Source organism: Equus caballus, chromosome 25 (genome assembly GCF_041296265.1).
Source record: "Equus caballus isolate H_3958 breed thoroughbred chromosome 25, TB-T2T, whole genome shotgun sequence".
Lineage (NCBI taxonomy): Eukaryota > Metazoa > Chordata > Mammalia > Perissodactyla > Equidae > Equus > Equus caballus.
Genome location: NC_091708.1, coordinates 25,642,616 through 25,666,069, shown reverse-complemented (window position 1 = coordinate 25,666,069; position 23,454 = coordinate 25,642,616). Strand labels below are relative to the sequence as shown.

The window sequence follows — 23,454 nt, the reverse complement described above, 5'->3', positions numbered from 1 at the left end:
ATCTATTCCTCCCAGACTTCCCCATCTCAATGAAGAGTACCACCATCCGCCTAGTTGCTGAAGCCAAAACCCCAGGACTCATCCTCAATTCCTCCCTTTCTTACTTTGCTTTAATACAGCAGCAAGTCCAGTTAAGCACTAGATGTCTTCTTAAAGTAAAGCTTGTATCCTGTCATTCCCCTGTATCAAACCAAATGGATTCCCTCGTATTCCTAAGAATAAAATCCAGACTCTTACTAGCCACAGCCTTTAAAATGCTACTATACATCTTGGCCCCTACACCGTATCTTCGACCTCACCTCCTCCCACTTGCTCCTTTGCTCATTGGGCTCCCCTCCCACTCATATTCCTGCTCTGCAAACACACCAAAGCTCATTTCGGCCTTAGAACCATTGCACTGGCTGTCCCTACTGCCTAAAATGCTTGATCCTCCAATCCTTGCACAGCTAACTCCTATATGGCATTCAAGTCTCCAACTGAAGCCACTTCCTCTGTATGGCTTTTCCTTACCACCCACTCTTCCTTTTGACTTTTATCTACCCTAGTCATTCACCAAGACCTCGGAGATAAGCATGCTCTTTGACTTGTAGATAAACTCCTCCCTTAAAAATAACAAGATACAAGACATGCAATAGTTATACATCTGTAAATGTTCCAAATTCACCACATTGTCAAATTCAATTAAGCATTCGCTGATTTCAATGAATAAGGCAGTGTAGGAAATAGGATGGGCCTGCTCTAACCTTCTTAAATAAAGCTTCTCCAAGTCTTGGCTTGGTCATAATGATGCCAGTACTCAAAAGGCACTGCCAGGGGCTGGCCCGGTGGCCAAGTGGTTAAGTTTGTGCGCTCCACCTCTGTGGCCCAGGGTTTTGCCAGTTCAGAGCCTGGGCAGGGACCTAGCACTGCTCATCAAGCCATGCTGAGGTGGCATCCCACATAGCGGAACTAGAAGGACCTACAACTAGAATATACAACTATGTACTGGGGGGCTTTGGGGAGAAAAAGAAAAAGAAAAAGATTGGCAACAGATGTTAGCTCAGGGGCAATCTTAAATAAATAAATAAATTTTTTCAAAGGCGCTGCCAGAAATTTGGTAAGAACTCTAAGATGTTCTCTCTCAGCCCATCTCTAGCCTAATTACATTTGACACACACATCATCTATAGGATGTGAAATCCCATAAAAGGGCTCACCTTCAGATGTCTACAGGGTGTTTAACTTGAATCTGGGCCTAAGGGTAGCTTTGGTACCCCTCCCTCTCAGGCACTGTTCACTCTCACTCCACAGCATCCTTGGAATACACGTCTTCAACCATCTTTCTAGTACAAGCTGCCCTCATTGTTCACTGTACATTGTCCATCTGTTCCACATGGTCTGGTAATGACCCTACTTTTTCTATGCTTTCTCTCTACCTCCAAAGAGAACAGAATGTACCTAGCCACAATTGCACTTGAGAGACAATTTGAGGTTCAGCCTTGAAAAGCAGGAACTGATCTGGTTTCCTTCTTGGAAGGAATAGTGAAAACACATTAGAACTGGGGCCATGGAACAGAGAAAAGGTTTACCTGTGGGGCTGTTTCTTCACCTATAAAATGAGCAAGTTAGACAAGATGATCCCAAAGGCTTCTTCCAACTCAGAGAGGAACCCCGACCTCAGCCCCATTAGGAGAGGGTGTCAACGATCTCCAGCACTTTCTCCATGCAGGGCTAGACCAACCCTCAATGACTTCAAATTCCTAAGGCACCACCCCCTGACTCCAAATGATGAGGGCAAATACTCACTTTGGCTCACTCAAGGTCATCATAAAAGGAGTAGACTGACAAAATGTCACACCAATACTCTCCCACCAAAATAAAACCAGAATGGCCTTCTCAGTTCTGAAGACCATTCAGTAGTTGAGAAAGAACACATCACAACCAGGCCTTCAGCAAGCCCTCTACTCTGTGTTTACTTCTCACGCTGAATAGCAAAGTCTGTCCCACTTATATCTCAAAAATCAGAAAGTTATTTTGGAAGTAGAATTACATGACTCTCTCAGAGGAATAAAATGTAGTTAAGAATTCCAGGGGCCGGCCCCATGGCCGAGTAGTTAAGTTCATGCACTCCGCTTCGGCGGCTCAGGGTTTCACTGGTTCGGATCCCAGGCGTGGACATGGCACCGCTCATCAGGCCATGCTGAGGTGACATCCCACATGCCACAACTAGAAGGACCCACAACTATAATATACAACTATGTACTGGGGGGATTTGGGGAGCAAAAGCAGAAAAAGAAAAAGAAGATTGGCAACAGTTGTTAGCTCAGGTGCCAATCTTTAAAAAAATATATATATAGTTAAGAATTCTTAAAGAGCTGCAATGTTAAAAGGCAGGAGAGCCACTTAAGACAGCTATCATTCTCCTGATGTCTTCAGTCCTGACCACATGGACCGTGACAATCCGACACGCAGTCTTGGCTTTACCATCAAGTCACTCCGGTCTTGCCCAGACCGCTCTGCAGAGATATTTTGCTGTTAGAACAGGGGGGAGCACGTGGCCTCATTTCTTTCTAACTGGGCTTAGCTCAGCTCTCCACGGGGCAGGGCTAGGGTTTCAGAGACTGTCATCAACAATTTCTCTTTACCATGCTCTTCCCCACACGACACTGTATATGATCCGGTTCTCCCAGCTTCATTAACCCGATTAGTATCTTTTCAGGCTCAGTGATAAAGAAACTCAATACCTGTTCCTCATACATAGGGTAAAGAAAGAGAGCAAACAAGTGACTCCTTGATGCGTAACTTGAATTACTCATACAAGCTTATGTCCCGTTGTGTAATATTTTAATAAAAATGCCCAATAAATCCTTGCTAAAGGACAATTTAAAATTCTGCTTCAAGTACAAATATATATTAAGTACTAACATACTTGCCACATGCAAGTACAGAATAATTTGTACTCTAACATCCCGGGACCATGTATGCCTCAGATTTCCAGCCTGGTAAGGTTGAGGGCGCATTTGACGAAAGGTGTGTCTATAGAAGAGACAAAGTCAAGGACACCCTAGGAATCGTAAAAAATTTATTTTTGTTCCAAAAACAGATACTATTAACTTTATAAGTAAATATAAGCAAATACAAACAAAATATTCTGGTTCATTTTAAGGCAAGTCAAGAAGCCTTTTTTTAAATTGAGATATAACTGACATACAACTTTTTATTAGTTTCAGGTATACAACATAATGATTTGATATTTGTATACACTGTGAAATGATCACCACAATAAGACTAGTTAACATCCATCACCACATATAGTTACAATTTTTTTTTCTGTGATGAGAACTTTTAAATCCACTCTCTTAGCAACTTTCAAATATACAATATAGTATTATTAATTATGGATTTTGTAACTGGAAGTTTGTCCTTTTTGACTCCCTCAGCCATTTCGCCCACGCTTCACCTCAAGATGCTTTTTTATAATTGTTCCAGCCATAGGGTTAAATGTACAATGTATAGATTTCAATTTTTTTAATTAAATTAGTAGCTTTATAAAACACTGTAGATGTCATAATTTTTTTTTTTCGAGGAAGATTAGCCCTGAGCTAACTACTGCCAGTCCTCCTCTTTTTGCTGAGGAAGCCTGGCCCTGAGCTAACATCCGTGCCCATCTTCCTCTCCTTTATATGTGGGACGCCTACCACAGCGTGGCGTGCCAAGCGGTGCAATGTCCGCACCCAGGATCCGAACCGGCAAACCCCGGGCCAGCAAGAAGCGGAACCTGCGCACTTAACCGCTGCGCCACTGGGCCGGCCCCAGATGTCATAATTGTTAACACAACAACTTACCAAACTGTAGTTAACTGGTGCAGTTGGCTGAGCAGGGTTTACAAAGGAAAGGGAATGCCAAACCCATTAACGTTGTTCCATTGCAGCCCAGGAGAACAAATGAGATCTGTTTCTCAGACACTTAAATCAGGCAAACAAAACAGGTAACCATTCTCCCGTCCCCATCTGAAGCACTCCATCAGGAGAACAGTTGGATAAATATAAACTACACAGTCTAGGCATTCAAGGGGTTCCACAGCTTGTAAGGCAATCATGGAAAAGTTTATCTTCTTCAGCTTCAAAGTTGGAGGGTTTGGGTCATTTAATTTTTTTTAAGTGTCAAACTAATGCTTTTCAGTCACCATATCTTCACTCTGAGATAAGCCGTCTTCTTCACAATGTATTTGCAATATCCTCATACTCAATTTTTAAAAAAAACAATTTTAGTACTCGGTGCATACCGCATGCCCTTGCTATAAAGAGCTTTTCTTGACGAGTTATGAAGTCGTTCAAGGAGGTATCGTTCAGGCTGTATTAATGAAGGGTACTGGTAAACACGACACAATTCTTTGTCATGTTGCAAGTTCCGTTTCCAATTTAGTGACTACCACTATGAATCAGATGGCAACAATGACAGCATTTTAAGGCTTGTGTTTTTAAACTATGATATAGCAGCAACTGAGGATCCCAATTAACTCCTTGGCAGCAAGAGCCTAGTTCCTTCATCTGCATATTAGCACCGAAGTGTCAAGGGGTTAAACAGTCAGCAGAAAAGATAACTGCACTTCTGATTGTAGCATTTGGCAGAACTGAAAGGAAAGAAGTTATGCTACATGTTGAAGGGATTGTGGTCAACAGAAAGAAGACACCAGGAGAAGATAAAATGTCACATGAAGTTTTCCTAGTCTTGTATGTAGCCTCCGCCATGACCACCATAATCTGCCAGATCGTCTTTCATGGTGGCTTCTAATGCCCCTCCAGGAATCACATCTATCTTCTCTCTGGCTTTGCTTTGTTTCCGTTTTTCACTGTGAACCACAGTCAATGAACTGGTCATCTTTTTCAAGTCATCAATCACCAATGAAATACACACATCTCGAATTAAGGCTTCCAAAAAACTGGCACAAGGGCCAGCCCAGTGGCGCAGCAGTTAAGTTCAGACATTCTGTTTCAGCAGCCTGGGGTTTGCCAGTTCAGATTCCGGTTGCAGACCTATGCACAGTTTGTCAAGCCACACTGTGGCAGGCATCCCACATAAAGAGTAGAGGAAGATGGGCACGGATGTTAGCTCAGGGCCAGTCTTCCTCCGCAAAAAAGAGGAGGATTGGCAGCAGATGTTAGCTCAGGGCTCATCTTCCTCAAAAAAAAAAAAAAAACCCTGGCACAATATAGTGACTTTTCATATTGCGTAATTTTATCTTTAAGTAACTTTCGAAACTCTGTGTAGCCATCTCTTGAAGATGGGTTCATAGCATCTATTCCATAAGCTGTATTATTAACATCAAAGTTTCTTTTGCTAATTCGAGGTTTGACTCTTTCTGTAATATCTTTAACCACTGTTTATTTGCTAATTGCTCTTCTGGTGTTAACACTTTAGGTTCTTCAAGTTCTTCTAACCTCGTTTTTAAATTTCTTCCTGCCTTTTCTTCTGTTGTATCTTCTCTAGTTTTTTCTTTTTTGAAATTTTTACTTCTGGTTTTACTTCTGCTTCCTCTTTTTTTCCGTCGTCGCCATCATCATCCCAGTTATCCTTGACATCCTTGTCCTCGTCGTCCTCGCCTTCCCAGTGGTCCCCACCCACCGCCTTCCACAATGGGTCTTCCACGGAAAACATGTCTGCTCCCAGGACGCACAGCCCCCACCGCTGCCGCTGCTGCTGCCATCTCAAGCTGGGTGTGAGCATCGTGAGAGGAGAGCTCAATTAAAAATAAAAGACAATGTAATAGAGGAAGTGAGTTGCAAATTTGGAGTCAGAAGGCTTGCTTTTCAGCCGCAGTTCCAATAATTACCAGCAAAGCTGCCTCGGGCTAACGGTCTCATGTGTGAATTTTATGCCTATCATCACCACCACTACCATCATTTCCACCATACAGATGAGGAAATTCATACCATTTTCCCTAATCACTGCAAGATCCAGACCCGACCCTGTCTTTGAAAGTGTTTTATTAGCAGCTTTATAGAGTATACATGAGACAGTGACTCATTCTACCAGGAACAAGCTCCATTTTCCATTGTCCACACTTTAATATGCATCAAGAGCCTTAAAACTTCACACCTGATGAAACAAGATGGCATAAGAATGATGGGCATATATGGGAGTTCAGCATACTATTCTCTCTGCTTTTGTACATGCTTGAAATTATCCATAATAAAGTTTTTTTTAAGTTTTTATAACCAGTTGATTCATTACTTTTTTTTACTCCCCTTCTCAAGGTGTAGAATGTTTTCATGGCACCATGATTTTTCTTGTTTTCCATTTTGACAACCCGAGGTTGATGGACAGGTTTCTCTCCAGACATTCGTGTCAGTCCCTATCCAGGTCCTTCCTAAAGGGATGCCCTAGATCTGCCCCAAAGACAGATCAACAATTCAGAGGTCTCCTTTGGGAAGTAGGAAATTGGCTACCTGCAGACAGGGACATTCACCCTTGAGCCACATATCTTTTTCTGTTCGCCAGGAAGACTGACCCTTTTCTCCAACTGGTGCCACCATCAGAGTCCCCTGCAGCTATGCTCTCCAGTCAGTCTCAGTGTGGGCTGGGGCAGTGTCTAGTGTGGGCATTAAAGCATCTGATCCCATTCCCCATCCTTATTCTGCATATAGAATTTGAGGTTGGAAATCATTTGTCCTTACAGTTCCTGTCTTTTCTCATCCATTGGTGGCGAGACCAAAGTCATTCTGATTCCTATTCCTCTAGTACATTACCTCCCTCTCCCTCTTTCTTTAAAAGCTTTTAAAATCTTATCACTTTTATTTTAAAATTTTACAGTGATATGCTTTGAGTTGACCCTCTCTTCATTCCTTTTGCTGGGCAATTAGCATATTCCCTTGGGGCCAGCCTGGTGGTACAGTGGTTAAGTTCACACATTCTGCTTTAGCAGCCCGGGTATCACCGGTTCAGATCCCAGGTGCAGACAGGCACAGCGTGGCAAGCCATGCCGTGGTAGGAATCCCACGTATAAAGTAGAGGAAGATGGGCACGGATGCTAGCTCAGGGCCAGTCTTCCTTAGCAAAAAGACGAGGATTGGCGGCAGATGTTAGCTCAGGGCTATTCTTCCTCAAAAAAAAAAAAAAAGAAGAATATCCTTTTAATTTGAAGACTCATCCTTCAGCTTTGGGGGATTTTCTTGTATTATTTCTTTCATAATTTCCTTCCCTCTGTTTCCTCTGTTCTCTCAGTCAGGAACTCTTATCAGTCAGATGCCCAACCTTTGAGATTAATCCTCAATGTCTCTTGTCATTCTTTGACATGTTCAGTATTTTTGCATTTTTGTACTTTCCAACTCCTTTTTTCGTTTGTTTTACTTTCCAAGATTTCCTCAATCTCATCTTCTAACCTTACTCTTTGATTTTATTTCAGCAATTGTACTTTAACTTTCAAGAGCTCTACTTATCCAATTGTTCTTTCTCCACAGGATCCTGTGCCTGTTTAGTAGATGTTATATCTCTTTGAACTCCCAGAAAACACTAATGAGAATTTCTTCGAAACTTTTTTTTTAATTCACACACTTGGTTCACTATGTGTTCTATTTATGTGTCCATGATGTCAGTCCACCTATCTGATCCTGCCCACCCAGGAAGAAGGACACGTGGACCACATGCAAATAGGCAATAATCAATTACTTTTTGATAATGACTACAACAAGGAAAGTACCTGAGTGCACAAGAAGTGGGCCAGCTTACCTTCATGGAGTCAGAGTATAAAATATATTCCCTGAGCACAGGTAGAAAGTCTTCTGTCATATCATCCGTCAGCTCTTCCAAGGCTGTAGAGCAGTTCCCGATGCAAGCAGATACACCTTCCAGGGGTTCAGCCAGCTCCCCCTCTAATGCGCTCCACGTAGAGTACACGGGCCCATATTCTCTCAGTTCCACAAGGTACTCTAAAGGTGGAAGAGAAACCAGTTAAGATCTGCTCAGTAGCCATCACTGGTATTACTGACTCAGTAACCACGGCAGCCAAGAGCTCTCTACCTTAAGATGTGTTTCCTTGGCCATTCACTCACCTGAGCATGCTCTCCTTTAAGGAGAACATTGTTTATAACATAATTTTTTTAAATCTCTAAAAGCTGATGTTAGAGCTAACATCGTAACATCAATCAACTCCATCCCATAATGGGAACACCATGCCTCTGGATAACGGGGGACCACAATGCCTTTTGGGAGAACGTGGTAGGAGCTACATCCACCAAGTATCTTTAAAAATAACCACTTACCCACCCATACAGTGAAGCAGGATTTTAATAGGCAATGGCAGCACAGTTTCATATAGGTTTAGAGGGATGTTTTTAAAGGGAAAAAAAACATCTACCACGATGCGAAACTAATGGGATTTTAGGAAACATTTTCATACAGATGTGGTCTTACATAGGCAGACTCACTCTCTCACTCAGGGGTCACCCCAACCCTTTGATCCCATCAGAATTTACCCCACACCATCCTTAGGTGTGGACAGTACCTAAAGCTATCTCCAACACCTACAGGCCCCACAAGATACCATCAGTGGGTAAAGGAGAATGAAAGCACGAGGAACAAGGAAAAATATTGATTTATTGCCCCCTACAAAGAAAATCTGGCCCATCAGTCATTACAGGGATTCCTGCCTTTACAATAAAATGTTGCCATTTTTTAGTAACCCATGAATGGTAACTACTGGAGAATCCTTTTGAATGTGTTTCACGTGCCGCCATGATCATTAACACTGTTCAGGTCTGTCTGGCCTACATATGTGTAAGAACACAAAGGCCTCAACACTTCAGGACACAGAAAAGCAAGTAGCCACTAGAGGGGTGGGGAGGAAGTGGTGGCAACAACCGGGAAGGATAAAGAAAGGCTTTGGTAACTCCCCAGGTCAGGAAGAGTGGGTTTGAAACGAAGCTGGGGTGGGGCAGATGAATCATGTTCAAGTCTGAAGGCTCATTAGGATCATAACTCTTGCAAACATAGGGCATGCTATCCTTTTGAACCACCCTTCTGCCAGAAAAGAAAACCTAAGGTTGTTTTTCAAATTCTCATTCCCATCAATAAAAGGAAGTGGAGTCAATGTCTCTACTTTTAGAGCTAAAGTTGAGAGAGAGAAAAGTGGAAAAGCCTAGAAGCTCAGAAGTGGTTCTTTCCCATGGGGAAAGGAAACACAAGGCTGAGATGCAGGACAAAGGATGGAGCACAAAATTATACTATGGTCACAACTACTTCCTCCCCTCCTTATGTTTATTTATTAGCCTTATAAGTAAAATATGGCCTAGTTCTGTCACTCCAGCATTTTTGCAGTATGATTCTACTTAGCACACATGAATGTCATTTCTGCAAATGCAGTCCTTGGGCATGATCAAGGTCCCGAAACAGAGCTCACCTATTTCTTCTTTGATGATGCGCTGGGCTATTCGATCAATGGTTCCCAGTTTGAGCGCAAACATATCCAAGTATTCACCTATGGCTGCAAACTCCAGAGGCCGACTCCTCAGCTTGTAGCCCCCAGTGACATGCTTGACCGACTCGCCCACTCTAGTCAGCAGCGCCATCCCTTGCTTCTTGTAGGCATTCAGGTCCTAGGATGACACAGGAACACACAAACTCAAAGGACTCTATCACTCACATGGCCAGGATGCAGTAAACCGATGCCCTTAGGCAGTTTCTTTGGGGAAATGGAAGGCTCAGAAAACAGGAGCTGAGTTAGAGGACCTAACCACGTACACAACGGTATCCCCTCCTTGACATCCCAACCGCCAAGCTCCCACCAGGCATGCTCTCCTTTAAAGACAACACTGTTTCTAACATTATTTTTTAAACCGTTGACCAAAAAAAAGTGTCCCTTTCTCCCAGAGAAAATATCCTAAGCTGTCTTTAGGAGCAAAATTCAAGAGCTGAAATTCATTCCATTCATTTATTTATATCCCAACCAAAGCCATATATGGAAAACAGAGAGTAAAGGGTGGGAAGCAGGAAACAGTGACAAAGCAGCAGCGCTAGAAAACCCAGTCGAGGAGAGATGTAGTAAACCACAAAGCATTTTACCCCCAATTTCTTGGTCACAGCATAAATGGGAAACACATTGAGCAACATAATCCATCATATCTCAATTTAATAAGCATATTAGCCAGCTGGGCAAAACAAGTTTCTTCCTATCATTTAACTCTACGAGAAATCTACAGTATCTTCAGGTTGTTCTATGTCACTTTAATGGTACCTTCAAAAATGGTTTTACAGAAGATGCAGGTGTCTGTTCCTTATATCTACCCTCAATACAAACAATGTTAATTCCCAGACCTGGAAGGGCATGTCTACAGGGAGGTAAGGGAACACGACACAAACCATTACTTTCTGGTGACCTAGCCAGATATAGGGACAGAGCAGAGAACAGGGAATCATGGTTAACACAGCTGACCGACAGCCCCTCCCATTTGAGACACAATCACAGGCTCAGGTCTCCATAAGTGCCTAAGTGTAGACTCCTCCTGATTTTACTTCCTCTTTCTTCTTCATATATCCAAGGCCTTCGCTTTTGCTCTTTCCTATCTACACGACCCCCTCAACCAAGACCCTTGTTCTATCAACTATCTCCTTTCCTGTCTGTATCTTCAATTTCTAATCCTTCAGTATGTAAAATATACACAAGGCTCATCCATCTTAAAAACAGCAGCAGTCCTCTCCAATCCCCCTCCTCCATTGCTCTCCCTCCTGTCAATGTCAGGCTGCCTGAGAGAATGTCCTCCAGATTGCATCTCCTCTATAGCCTCATACACTCTAGACAAAAAACAACGCTATAGGCACCAGGCTTTCACGAGACCATAACTGAAGCTTGGAGGTCTAGGAATTGCTTCCCTAGACTATTTTGGGAAGCAGGACTAGATCCAAATGGGCTCCTTGGACCGCACAAGCTCTACTTGAGGTAAAAGAGAAGGCCCAGTTAACCTAGTTAATTCATATGCTGAATAAAGTTATTTAGGAGTGCCTATCTGATTGCTGCATCCATTTGGCCAAAGGTAAAAATATTGATTTGAACACAGTTGATCCTGAGCGTCCGCCACCTTTCCCAGTATTATTGGCTTCTTCTTAAAGACGCTTCCACTTTGTGATAAGACCGCGTTATCACAAGGAGAAGGAATGCTTCGGCATTCGCTGGGGCAGAACATGGAAGTGGCTCATCTAAGAGCAAAACCAAGTTATTCAGGGTGTGTTAAAAGAAAAGATGGGGGACTACTCACTCACATGAAGCTGGATTCTGATTAAGACACTAAAGGACTTTTTTTTAATCATTTCATATTGCTTGGCCCATAGATAAATATCACACACACACAAAATTCTTTCCTACTTATTCTTCACATAGATTCCTAATGACTAGGTGCATGCTTTTTCCCTCTTTGTCTCTCTGTTCAATAAAAATGGCTAGGCTTGAGGGCCTGCCTCGACAACAGACCTATAATTTGGGTGACACAGTGAGTTGCACTGTTGGAGACCAGGTTGAATTTTACTTTGCATATAAGCTGAAAGAACTATATCTGAGGATCAGTTCACCAGGAAATACACATTTTTAAAAAGAACACAGGTTTGACCCACAGGGGGAAAGGCTTCTGGGGAAAAGAGAAGATTAATGGGAATGTCATCAATTAGGCTAAATGTCAACTGAGATTTAAAAAAAGAAACCCCAAATACTAAAGGGCTTTGCCATGTGGTTTCCATGGTCTGGAGAATGGCATCCTCTTTAAAGTCTCCGACATCAAGTGATGTTATCTGTAAATATTTCTCAATTTTGCCATTTTGAAAAAGAAAACTAAAAGGCACCTGGGCCTCAATACCTTGCCAACATGAAACAAATTACCTGCGGCCTGAATGTGGGAATGTGATACATGAAACTAAACAGATGGGGCTGAAAGGAAGTTGGCATGAGAGTCTGAACGTGAGATCCTGTTTCTTCAGACAATTAGAGTGGAGCATCTCAGGTTTTCTGGCCAGTTCTGCCAACAGGAAGTACAGAGAGAAGTCAGGGAATGACCAACTTGAGTTTGAATACACAGAATCTGGCAACTGTGTAGGACCCAAATATTTCTCTGGCAAATGCTCGGAAAATACCCACCCAATAGGAACTCGGCTGCGGGAAGTAATGCTGAACTACTCTTGCTCAGATAGTGTGATACAGAGGGAAAGCGTGGCCTCAGGAGTCACAAAGACCTAATTTCAAATCTTAGGGATGCCACCTGAACAAGTACAAACTCTCTGAACCTCAGTTTCCTCGTCCGTAAAATGAAGCTATGAGTAACCACTCACAGGGTTCTTGGGAAAAACATCCTTACCAAGCATTCAATAAATGTTCTTTCCCTTCCATGCCCTTGTTGGTCAGAATGGCCTCACCCAGTAAGACGCCAAGAAGTGTTTAAGGAAACACTTATCCCTGTTTTTGGCAAGTGAAATATTCTAATCTCCTCTGCTGCTGTGAGGAGGGTGCCCCTGAATTCTAACCTGGAAACCGTGCTAACGCTGATGGACGCCAAAAAAACAGAGCAATTCTATGCTGTCCACTACAGTGGGCCAGTCATGAAGGTGGCCTGCGAGAGATCAAAGCAGCTTTTAAGAAAGAGCACAAAGAGGAGCTGGCCCCGTGGCCAAAAGGTTAAGTTCACGCACTCCGCTGCAGGCGGCCCAGTGTTTCGTTGGTTCGAATCCTGGGCACGGACATGACACTGCTCATCAAACCACGCTGAGGCAGCGTCCCACATGCCACAACTAGAAGGACCCACAACGAAGAATATACAACCTTGTACCGGGGGGCTTTGGGGAGAGAAAGGAAAAAATAAAATAAAATAAAATCTTTAAAAAAAAAGAGAGAGCACAAACAATGCTAATGTTGGGGAGGAAAATGAAAATATTCTGCCTTTACCTTCGCGGTAAGGAAAACATTAAAGTGTTCATTGAAAGAGAGCACAGGATGATCTGTGATTCTTTTTAGGAATTTATCCAAAGCTTTTCTTCTGGTCTCCACAAACTCTTCTGAAAAACGATCCACGACCCCTTTCACCACAAACTTCTCCGGAAGCGGCTGTGAAGACAGGAAGAAAGACATTTAGAGCAATTGATAAGAGGGTAGGAAGAAAAAACACAGGCTAGCAAATAATTCTTATGACCCATCGGTCAAGAACAGTCTTTCTGAATCAGTGGGATTCTTATGTAGTCATCAAAATAAACATCTCTGAAAAATATAGATGGAGTAAATCACAACCAGCCCCATCAATTTTACAACACAAGAAATAAAACATTAGAACATAGTCCCTGGAAAACAGGAAACAGTCAACTTCTATCTAGTAAACCCAACAGTATCATTATCTTTACATTGCTTGATGCACAGATGATGTAACGGGAAAGTTAGGCAAGATAAGAAAATTAGTCTAAGGAAAGAAGGCAGACAAGATCAACCACACAAAAGTTATCTAAATAGCTTAAGATTCTACTCCCACTTAAGAACTTGGTAAATGATTTGGAGAAATAAGTACATTAGGCAAACCCATATATCCAAAAAATAGCTTTTCTGAGCCAACTTTTTTGTTTAGGTTTATGTTCAAAAGTTCTTTAAAATGTAACTTCCTTTACTCAAGCAAATTTCTCTATCATATTTTCTTTGAGCCAATATTGCGGGCAATTTAAAACTACCTGGCTACCAAGGGATCTTTGAGCTTTAACCCATTTCTGTAGCATCTTCATTAAATGCTTGATTAAAAGGTCTTCCTCATCACTACCACCACAGGGACACAGAGCATCTGCTAGTGCACAATTTGAAAACGTTTTCGTTATAAAATATTAAAAGAACATTTATGGGGCCAGCCCCATGGCCGAGAGGTTAAGTTCGCACTCCGCTTTGGCAGCCCAGGGTTTCGCCGGTTCGGATCCTGGACGCGGACATGGCACTGCTCATCAAGCCATGCTGAGGCAGCGTCCCACATGCCACAACTGGAAGAACCCACAGCTAAAAATATGCAACTATGCACCAGCAGGCTTTGGGGAGAAAAAGGAAAAAGTAAAAATTTTAAAAATTTAAAAATTAAAAATAAAAAAAAGAACATTTGCATTAAAAAATGAGCAAATGGGGGCTGGCCTCATCGTGCAGTGGTTGGGTTCGCACGCTCCACTTCAGAGGCCCAGGCTTCACAGGTTCGGATCCTGGGTGTAGACCTACACACAGCTCATCAAGTCATGTTGTGGTGGCATCCCACATACAAAATGGAGGAAGACTGGCATGGGACAATCTTCTTCAAGCAAAAAGAGAAAGATTGGCAAACGATGTTGGCTCAGAGTCAATATTCCTCACCCCCCCAAAAAAAGAGCAAATTATCTGGCAGTTATTTTTCTTTTTTTCTTTTTTTGAGGAAGATCAGCCCTGAGCTAACATCTGCTGCCAATCCTCCTCTTTTTTTTTGTCGAGGAAGACTGCCCTGAGCTAACATCTGTGCCCATCTTCCTCCACTTTATATGTGGGACGCCTACCACAGCATGGCTTGACAAGCAGTACATAGGTCCGCAACCAGGATCTGAACCAGCAAACCTGGGGCTGCCAAAGCAGAACAGGCAAACTTAACCACCGCACCACCGGGCCAGCCCCCTGGTAGTTATTTTTCCAAAGAACATATACAAATGGCCAACAAGCACACGAAAAGATGCTCAACATCATCAGTCATTAGGGAAGTACAAATCAAAGCCACAGTGAGATATCACTTCGTGGCCATTAGGATGGTCATAACAAGGAATAAAAGAAAGCAAAGCCAAAAAAGAACAAATGTTGGTAAGAATGTGGAAAAACTGGAACAAGTATTTAAGCCCGCAACCTCCTTAAGCCTCATATTACGGCAACAAGGAGATTTTTTTCAAGTTATAAATCCTCAAGCACACAAACACAAAAATAGAAATAAAGACTTAGCCAATCCAAAAAAGTGGGATCCTAAGACACTTCCAATGGGAAAGCCAAGAAGCAATCCAGATTCATAACATAAAACCTTTCAAAGATTTAGGAATTGACAACACCAGCACCTCTGGAAATGAGGACTTGTGGTGTGAGGGAATTCAACAGCCTCAACTTGAAAAAGCTTTGGAAAAATCAGTATGTCTTAATTCTCAAGAGTAAAGACTCTGGTCTCATGCTTCCTGGGTTCATCTGTTTGACTTTGATCAAGTTCTAGAATCTCTTGGTACCTCAGTTTCTTCCTCTGTAAAAAGTAGACAATAGTAGCAACCTCATAAGGTTGTTATAAGGATTAAAATGACAATTAGGTTGGATATGCTTCGAACAATTCCTGCCACAGACTAAACACTCAATAGAAGTTTGGGTATTTTTTGAAGTTGGAGTGGCAGCAGCTTCAGGGGATGACTAACCTTCAGGGACAGCCAGTTTTCAGTTAAATCTTGAGATGGTGGGAGTGTTCAGAGAAGAGCCTAAGCACTGGGGGATTTCTTTTTACCAGATCAGGAGATCTAGGGGGCAGAGTGGAAAAGTTTGGGAATGAAGGAAGAGAGTGGAATAGAGTCAGGAATAAAATTACGGAGCCACAAGGGGATAACATGTCCAAGTTAGATGCCCAGTGGAGCTGACACTTGGGTAGAATAGTAGAAATGCATGACTGAGTCAGACACAAGGGCCACCCAGCCCAGTGTTCCGGCCCAGTCAAAAGCACTAGAGAAGCTGTCTTAAAAGGGTATGTCTGTTCTGTAGGAGAACTCCTTCATTCTCATCAGTTCTTCTGCCATTCCCTTAGACGGCCATTCTCCTTAAACCCTACACCCAACCCCCAACCTTTCATGCTAAAAAAATTACCATCTTTCTGAAATAGGAACCAGGTGTAGGACATCACATGGAAATTCCCTAACCATTTGCTTCCTCCAAAACCCATCTACTGGGCGCCACCTTCACCTCCATTCCTCAGGACCCTGTGACAACATATCCCTCCCCAAAGCTAACTATTCCATCTATGTCCTTGACTCAGTCATTCATTAGTTCACTATCATGCACCTGTTGTCATCAATTAATTATACCTTCTCTTCCCTGTATCTTCAACATCTCCTTAGTCAATTCTGTTCCATGTCTACAAAAATATGGTTAGTTCTCTTTCTACCTGAAAAAAATAAATCCAGCTATCCCTTAACCTTATATCTTCTTCACTCTCCTTCCTGTCTCAGTCAACCTTTTTGAAAAGAATCATTTATCTTTCCACTCTTTCCATTCATTTCCCAACCCCCAACCTTCCTCCATTCCAAAACAAAGCTGTCTTTGGTACTACCTTCAATGCTGCATTTCTCTGCCCTATCTCTACCCAATGCAGAAAGTGCTCTTTTAAAGATGGTCAATGACTTTCTAATTACCACATCCAGCGGATATTTTCCTGTTCTAATCTCATGAGTCCTGTTGGGCATACACTCATTTGCCTAGGCTGAATAGGACTTGGGAGAAAGGCCTAATGAGCAAATAAGTGGTTAGGTGTGCCTCATTGAACATAACAGATAATCTCCTGAAATAGTTATCCATTCTGCAGATTTAGTACATTGAACTTTATGTTCAATGAATCAGAGAAGCTTGCTATTTAAAGGAACCCTGGGGTGAATCCGTCTGCAAACAGAATTTCCTTCTATAATAAGCATTATTATCCCCAAATGTACATGGATTTAGAAATTTGTTTCTTTCTATTTCAAACTTCCTTAAAGGGACACACCTACTCTCAGCCCTGCCTTTATAATTACTTTCTGGGTTGTTTATGCCTAGGAATCTGGGTTGCTGATGAAATCAAGTATAAATGAGGTAACACAAGTAAAGAGCTCAACATAGCTCCAAGCACGTGGTAGATGTCGAATGAATGCCAGCTATTTTTACTTATTTGTAAACACTGAGAACAGAAAGCAAAAAGGAGCGTGGACTAAAAGGTGGAACTTCCAAATATCTTTTCAGCCAAATGGTTTGGATTTTTTTTTTCACTGAGGGAAATTTGCCAAGCTAACATCTATTGCCAATCATCCTCTTCTTTTTACTTGAGGAAAACTCGCCCTAGCTAACATCTGTGCCAGTCTTCCTCTATTTTATATGTGGGTCACCGCCACAGTATGGCCACCAATGAGTGCTATAGGTCCACACCTGGGAACCAAACCCAGGCCACCAAAGCAGAGCACGCCAGACTTAACCACTGGGCCACAGGGCCAGCACCCAAAATGTTCTTTAAAATCATCTGGGATACCATTTCCCATTCACTAGGATGTATACAAAACTTAAAAAAAAAAAGGAAAATAACAAGTGTTGGCACATATGTGGAGAAAGAGGAATCCTCAAACATTGCTGGTGGGAATGCAAAATGGTGACCCACTGTGGAAAACAGTTCGGCAGTTCCTAAAAAGAATTAAACATAGAATTACCATAGGCTCCAGCAATTCCATTCTTTGGTACATAGCCAAGATAACTGAGAGCAAGTGTTCAAAATAAAATTTGTATGACAAATGTTCAAGTGACATTATTCATAATAGTTGGGCTAAGGAAAAGAGGGAATGGGGAGTGATTGCTTAATGGGTATGGGATTTATTTTTAAAAGGGAGATGAAAATATTCTGGAATTAAACAGTGCTGGTGATGGCAAAATATTGTGAACATACTAAAAGCCACTGAATCGTACACTTTAAAATGGTGAATTTTATGTGATTTTTACCTCACTTTCATAAAAAGGATGCAATGATGGAAGCAGATATCAGAGAATAGAGAAGATACTATGCTGCTGGCTTTGAAGCTGGAGGAAGGGGCCACGAGCCAAGGAATGTAGAGCAGCCCCTGGGAGCTGCAAAAAGCAAGAAACAAGCTCGCCCCAAGTGCCTTCAGAGGAATACAGCCCTGTCTACACCTTGATATTAATCCACTGGGGCTGATTTCGGACTTTTGACCTCCAGAATTATAAAATAATAAATTCCTGTTGTTTAAGTCACTTTTTAGAGAAATCACCTGGTATGCGGGTGAGGGAGCGGATAGGGATAGAGATGAAACAAGACTGGCCATAAGTTGATAAACGTTGAACCTGGGTGATGAAGGCATTCGGGTTCACTGAACTGAAGCTCTCTACTTTAGCATATTTGACATTCCTCATAACGAAAACGTATTTTAAAAACTACATATGCATATATATGTTGGAACCTACAAAGAATTCTATTTGCATGCCTTACAAGAACCCGTTACATATTTCAAGGTTCAATCTTAAAGCATTTACATTTTTATAGCACTTGATTCTTTGGTAAAGCACTTTCTCATACATTATATTTCATACTAGTTCACAAGAAAGTATTTCATAATCTGTGAAACAAAAGCAAATTTCCTGTAGATGTCACTGAAAAGCTACTATTTCTGAGCAGGAAATCTGGACAAAGAGTTCAATTGCTCAGTCTTGAAATGTCCAACTTCCTCTTGTCAGCATTTAAATTGCTTCTTCTGTGCAATTCAACAAATGTTTCGTGCATACTCACTACATGACAGAAAACTATTTTTCCTATCCTTGCCAAACTAACAGAAAATATTGCTCCTAAGCAAAAATAAGTAACAAGTAAAAGAGCATTAAGATTAAAAACCTTGTCCCTACAAAGAACAATCACCAAGCTTGGTTTAAGTCATAATGCTTGAAAATTCAACCAATGTTCAACCACTTCTTAACTTAGCTACTGGGTAAGGTAAAAGCATCTATATGCTTTTTTAACAGTACAAAATAAGGAAGGACTGACTAGAAAATGAAGTCAGAGTTTTTACTGATTATTTCGTATTAAGAAAAACAGTTGTTGCATTACACATTTCTTATTAATTCTTAGGAGTTTACCAGTATCCAAAACAAAACTAGGTGCATGATAAATACTAATGCATCCTTCCTGCAAAACTTCCTTGATAAAAATGGAAGCAAAAAGGGGCCGAGTGGTTAAGTTCCTGTGCTCCGCTTCAGCGGCCCAGGGTTTCACCGGTTCAGATCCTAGGTGCAGACATGGCACTGCTCATCAAGCCATGCTGAGGCAGCGTCCCACATGCCACAACTAGAAGGACTTACAACTAAAATATACAACTATGTACTGGGGGAGGCTTTGGGGAGAAGAAGAAGAAGAAGAAAAAAGAAAATTGGCAACAGATGTTAGCTCAGATGCCAATCTTTAAAAAAAAAATAAATGGAAGCAAACATTAAATTTCCCAAGTGAAATTAAACACTAAATGTATGTGCTCCATCTCTAAAATCTATCTGTGGCCATCGAATCATAAAATCTCTCTGCTGTGTAACTAGTTGTGTCCCAGCAAATGAAGTAGTGCTAAAACCAACTTCTGAGCCAAAAAGTAAACTAAAAAACAAAAATCATGTCACAATGAAGACTTTCTGGTGGCTCCAACTATCAGATAATAAAGAAAAGTGAATTGTCATCATACGATGATGAGTACACACATCCAGTAAACTTCTGGTTTTAAGGTAGCATTTTAAGAGCATAAGATTATTTCTTTCTGCTTTTAAAACTGCACAGGAACAAAGTAATATAAAAAGAAAAAAATCTGTTGCAGCACCAGAAAATAAAAAGGTACCATTAACAGGCCAGAATTTGTTACAGACACAAGGCAGAAAAGACTGCATTCAGAGAAAAGTCAACCAATATCAACCATCTTGTGATTCTACTCAGGCAAAGGAAAGGTTGGCCTAGGAAGGAAGGGGTTGGGTTTCTCCAGCAGAGCCCCAGAAACTGCCGAGTTCAGAGCTACAGGGCTGGAAATAAGGGCAGGCCTAAGGACAGCCAATGGGAAAAGGGAAGTGAAAGAATTTGGGTTTCACCACAGAACCCCAGTCTGGCTGGCTGCTCACCCACAGCTTCACAGAGCTCCAACGAAGCCCAGGTAAAGAAGGAACTTTATCTCCATGCTCCTAATATAAGCAGTAGAATCTGAAAGTTCAGGGATTCTCACACATTTTTAACCACAGCTGACTTAAGTTGGCCAAAAAAACCCTGAAAACATGATGCTAAGTGAAAAAGTCCAGTCACAAAAGACTAACTAGTATATGATCCTACTTTTATGAAACGTCCAGAACAGGCAAATCTGTAGAGACAAGAAGTAGATTAGTGGTTGCCAGGTCCTGGAGAGGAGAGAAGGTTTGGAAGTGACAGGCAAGGAGGGGGAGGTTTCCTTTTGGGGGGATGAAAAGGTTCCAATGTTGATTTGCTGATGGCTGCACAACTTATGACTATACTAAAAGCCCTTGACTTGTACATTTTAAATGGGTGAATTGTATGATATATGAATTATATCTCAATAAGGCTGTTTTTTAAAAAAAAAAAGAAATAAAAATTTAAAAATAATATATATTACACAGTTTACAGGGTCTCCATCTAATAAACTTCCCTGGGCAGGGGTCCCTGTCTGTCTTATAACCTCTCCCCAGGGGTACTCACCAAGCCTAGTAAAAAGACTAACACCAAGTCGATACTTAATAACAGATAGGCAGCTCCTAGAAAAGTTGCTATAAAATGAATTTCTGCAGGGAGAAAAAAAGAGTTTGTTTCCAGTTTGACTTTCATGTTTAAATCAGAGATACTCTCCAATACTAAATCTCTCTCCACTCCAGAGATGCACCAAGAATTTATGAAGAAATTTGAGTCTCTACTTGCTTCTAAAGTACCTTCCTACTCCCCAGACTATAGCAAACCATACTTAAAGATACTCTGCATCCACCTTGAGCATTCTGGAGTTTTGGCTTCAATGTCAATGCATGAGTGCTACTATATTTCACCAGCAGGTGGCGCTGTCTAACCTTTGATCTTTAAGTACCAAACTTCAAACACTACACTAGCCGCCAGGAGGTGGAGCATAATTCTCCTGATGCAGAGTGGGCTATGCATAAAGAGCTACTTGCTTCCAAAGAGAACGGTATAGAAAGGGAGAGAAAAAATAGTACCTGTACAGTGGATTTGAAACCTGACAAGCACTACCTAAAGTCAGGTGATCAAGGTTACCATCAACAGTGATAAATACTGTTGACAGTAGGTACCCTTGATATGATACGATGCAAATGGCACTTTACCTCTGTGCTTTTCCTCCCCAAAACACATCACCCCAGTCTAATCATGAGAAAAACATCAGAAAATCTCAACTGAGGGACAGTCTACAAAATGCCTGACCAGTAATCCTCAAAACTGTTAAGCTCGTCAAAAACTAGGAAAGCCTAGGGGCCAGCCCTGTGGTGTAGTGGTTAAGTTCATGCGCTCTGCTTTGGCAGCCCAGGGTTCACGGGTTCGAATCCCAGGCACAGACTTACACACTGCTCATCATGCCATGCTGTGGTGGCATCCCACATACAAAAAATAGAGGAAGGCTGGCACAGATGTTAGCTCAGGGCCAATCTTCCTCACCAAAAAAAACAAACAAACAATAAGGAAAGCCTAGAGACAGCCTTGATGGCCTACTCAGCACTTTCACCACTTCGTTTGATGGCCAAGATTCATTTCCTGGTCATGGAACCACACCACCCGTCAGTAGCCATGCTGTGGTGGCAGCTCACGCAGAAGAACTAGGACTTACAACTAGGATATACAACCATGCACTGGGGCTTTGGGGAGGAAAAAAGAGGAAGACGGGCAACAGACGTTAGCTCAGGGCAAATCTTTCCATGCCAAAAAAAACAAAAAAACAAAAAAAGGAAAGCCTCAGAAATTGTCACAACCAAGAAGAAGCTAAGACATGATAACTAAATGTAATGTGGTTTCTTGGATGAGATCCAGGAACAGAAAAATGCCATGAGGCCAAAACTGACGAAATCTGAATAAAGGACTTTTGGTCAATAATAAAGTATCATCACTGGTTCATTAATTGTGACAAACATGCCATACTAATGTAAAATGCTAATGACAAGCAAAACTGGGTGTGGGTATGTGAGCACTCAATGTACTATCTTCATAATAATTCTGTAAATCTAATACTGTTCTAAAATAAAAAGTCTATTTAAAAAAATTAGCTAGCTGCCAATTTTGCCAAATTAAGGTTTTATTTTAAGAAATAGTTCCAACTGCTTAAAAATTGAAGTTTCTTCTTCAGGAGAGTTTGAAGTGATTAGAAGACAGAAAAGCAAAACTTCAGGCTTGGAGAGCAGAGCAGATACATGGGAGGGAGGGAGATTCCCCAATAACGAACGGAGCCCCAGCAAGACCCATCATTTCCATCGCAGCACTAGCATCACGGCCACTTTTGCCTTGAAGACCAAAGAAACTGCCAGAGTGGTCACAGCATATTCAGCCTCTACCAAACAGGGGGGAAAAGCAGCACTAGAAGATGCAGTGTTAACAGGAAAATTGGCGGTGCTAAGAAGTTATTCAACCAAAGTTTTCACCGAAAGATAAAATCCCGCTGAAAAGTTTTATGGCCCAAATTGCCCTAAAGCACCTAAAGCACCTAAAGCCCAAAGAAACATGTGGGGTCTAAATAATAGTTATTACTTCTACTAAAAAAAAAAAGTAGGGTGCTGGCCACATGGCCGAGTGGTTAAGTTCACAGGCGGCCCAGTGTTTCGTTGGTTCGAATCCTGGACACGGACATGGCACTGCTCATCAAACCACACTGAGGCAGCGTCCCACATGCCACAACTAGAAGGACCCACAACGAAGAATATACAACTATGTACCGGGGGGCTTTGGGGAGAAAAAGGAAAAAATTAAATCTTAAAAAAAAAAATAGTAGTCAGAAAAGTACTCGATACCCATGTTGATTTAAGTAGTCTTTTAAATCTTATTTGCTCCAGTTCCCTTAAAAAAAAATGTGCAGATATAAGCAGTAGATAAATGTTATGCTGCTTCAATCAACAGAGGTAGGACGCTTTTGGATTCGTTTTTTAAATGAAAAACTATGGTTGAATGGACCGTGTGCTGGATTCCTGCTCCCTGAATTACCCTCGTCTAAAGAAAGCCCAGCCAGCTGTAATCTGAGGCATCATCCCTCACCTGGCGGCTATCCAAACCTCAAGAATAGCGTCTAGGAAGGGTGGAACAGACAGGCTTTACAGAGGCAGCAACTGAGAATTAGGACTTTCCATACCTCAAAGAGGTAATTGTCATAATGAAAGTGAAAATCTACCCCACGCCACTCAAGATAACTGGCATACTGCACAGCAAACTAGAAACGAAAACCCCAAAGGGGAAATAATATACCGCATCCACAAGCATGCTTTACGAACATTTGATGGGTGAACCTGGTATAAAATGTCAGGCAGTTTGCCCATAGTTTAAGGGGTGAGAGCCGAGTGAACATCGTCAGAAAAGATACTGCAGGAAGAATGAGTAGCAAGCTGTAATGACTTAGTACCTACGGGAATGAGATGAGTGGGTTGCGATTCTTCTAGTTTGTTCCTCAACCAGTCAAAATCCTGGTATCTTCGACGAACAGAATATTCCGGCAGGTCAAACTCCACCCGAGTGCTCTGCAAATA

At 41.8% G+C, this 23,454-nt stretch overlaps 1 protein-coding gene across 1 annotated transcript in view; it reads right to left on the bottom strand.

The window, feature by feature from the left end:
* Nucleotides 1-23,454, bottom strand: part of SNX30 (sorting nexin family member 30) — a 115,662-nt gene that overhangs the window by 34,707 nt on the left and 57,501 nt on the right. The window contains exons 3-6 of the mRNA XM_014735967.3: nucleotides 23,335-23,445; nucleotides 12,898-13,056; nucleotides 9,376-9,571; nucleotides 7,707-7,906 (exon numbers count right to left, since the gene is read on the bottom strand). Of these exons, the coding sequence (XP_014591453.3) occupies nucleotides 7,707-7,906; nucleotides 9,376-9,571; nucleotides 12,898-13,056; nucleotides 23,335-23,445 (666 nt within the window). The remainder of the gene's footprint in view (nucleotides 1-7,706; nucleotides 7,907-9,375; nucleotides 9,572-12,897; nucleotides 13,057-23,334; nucleotides 23,446-23,454) is intronic.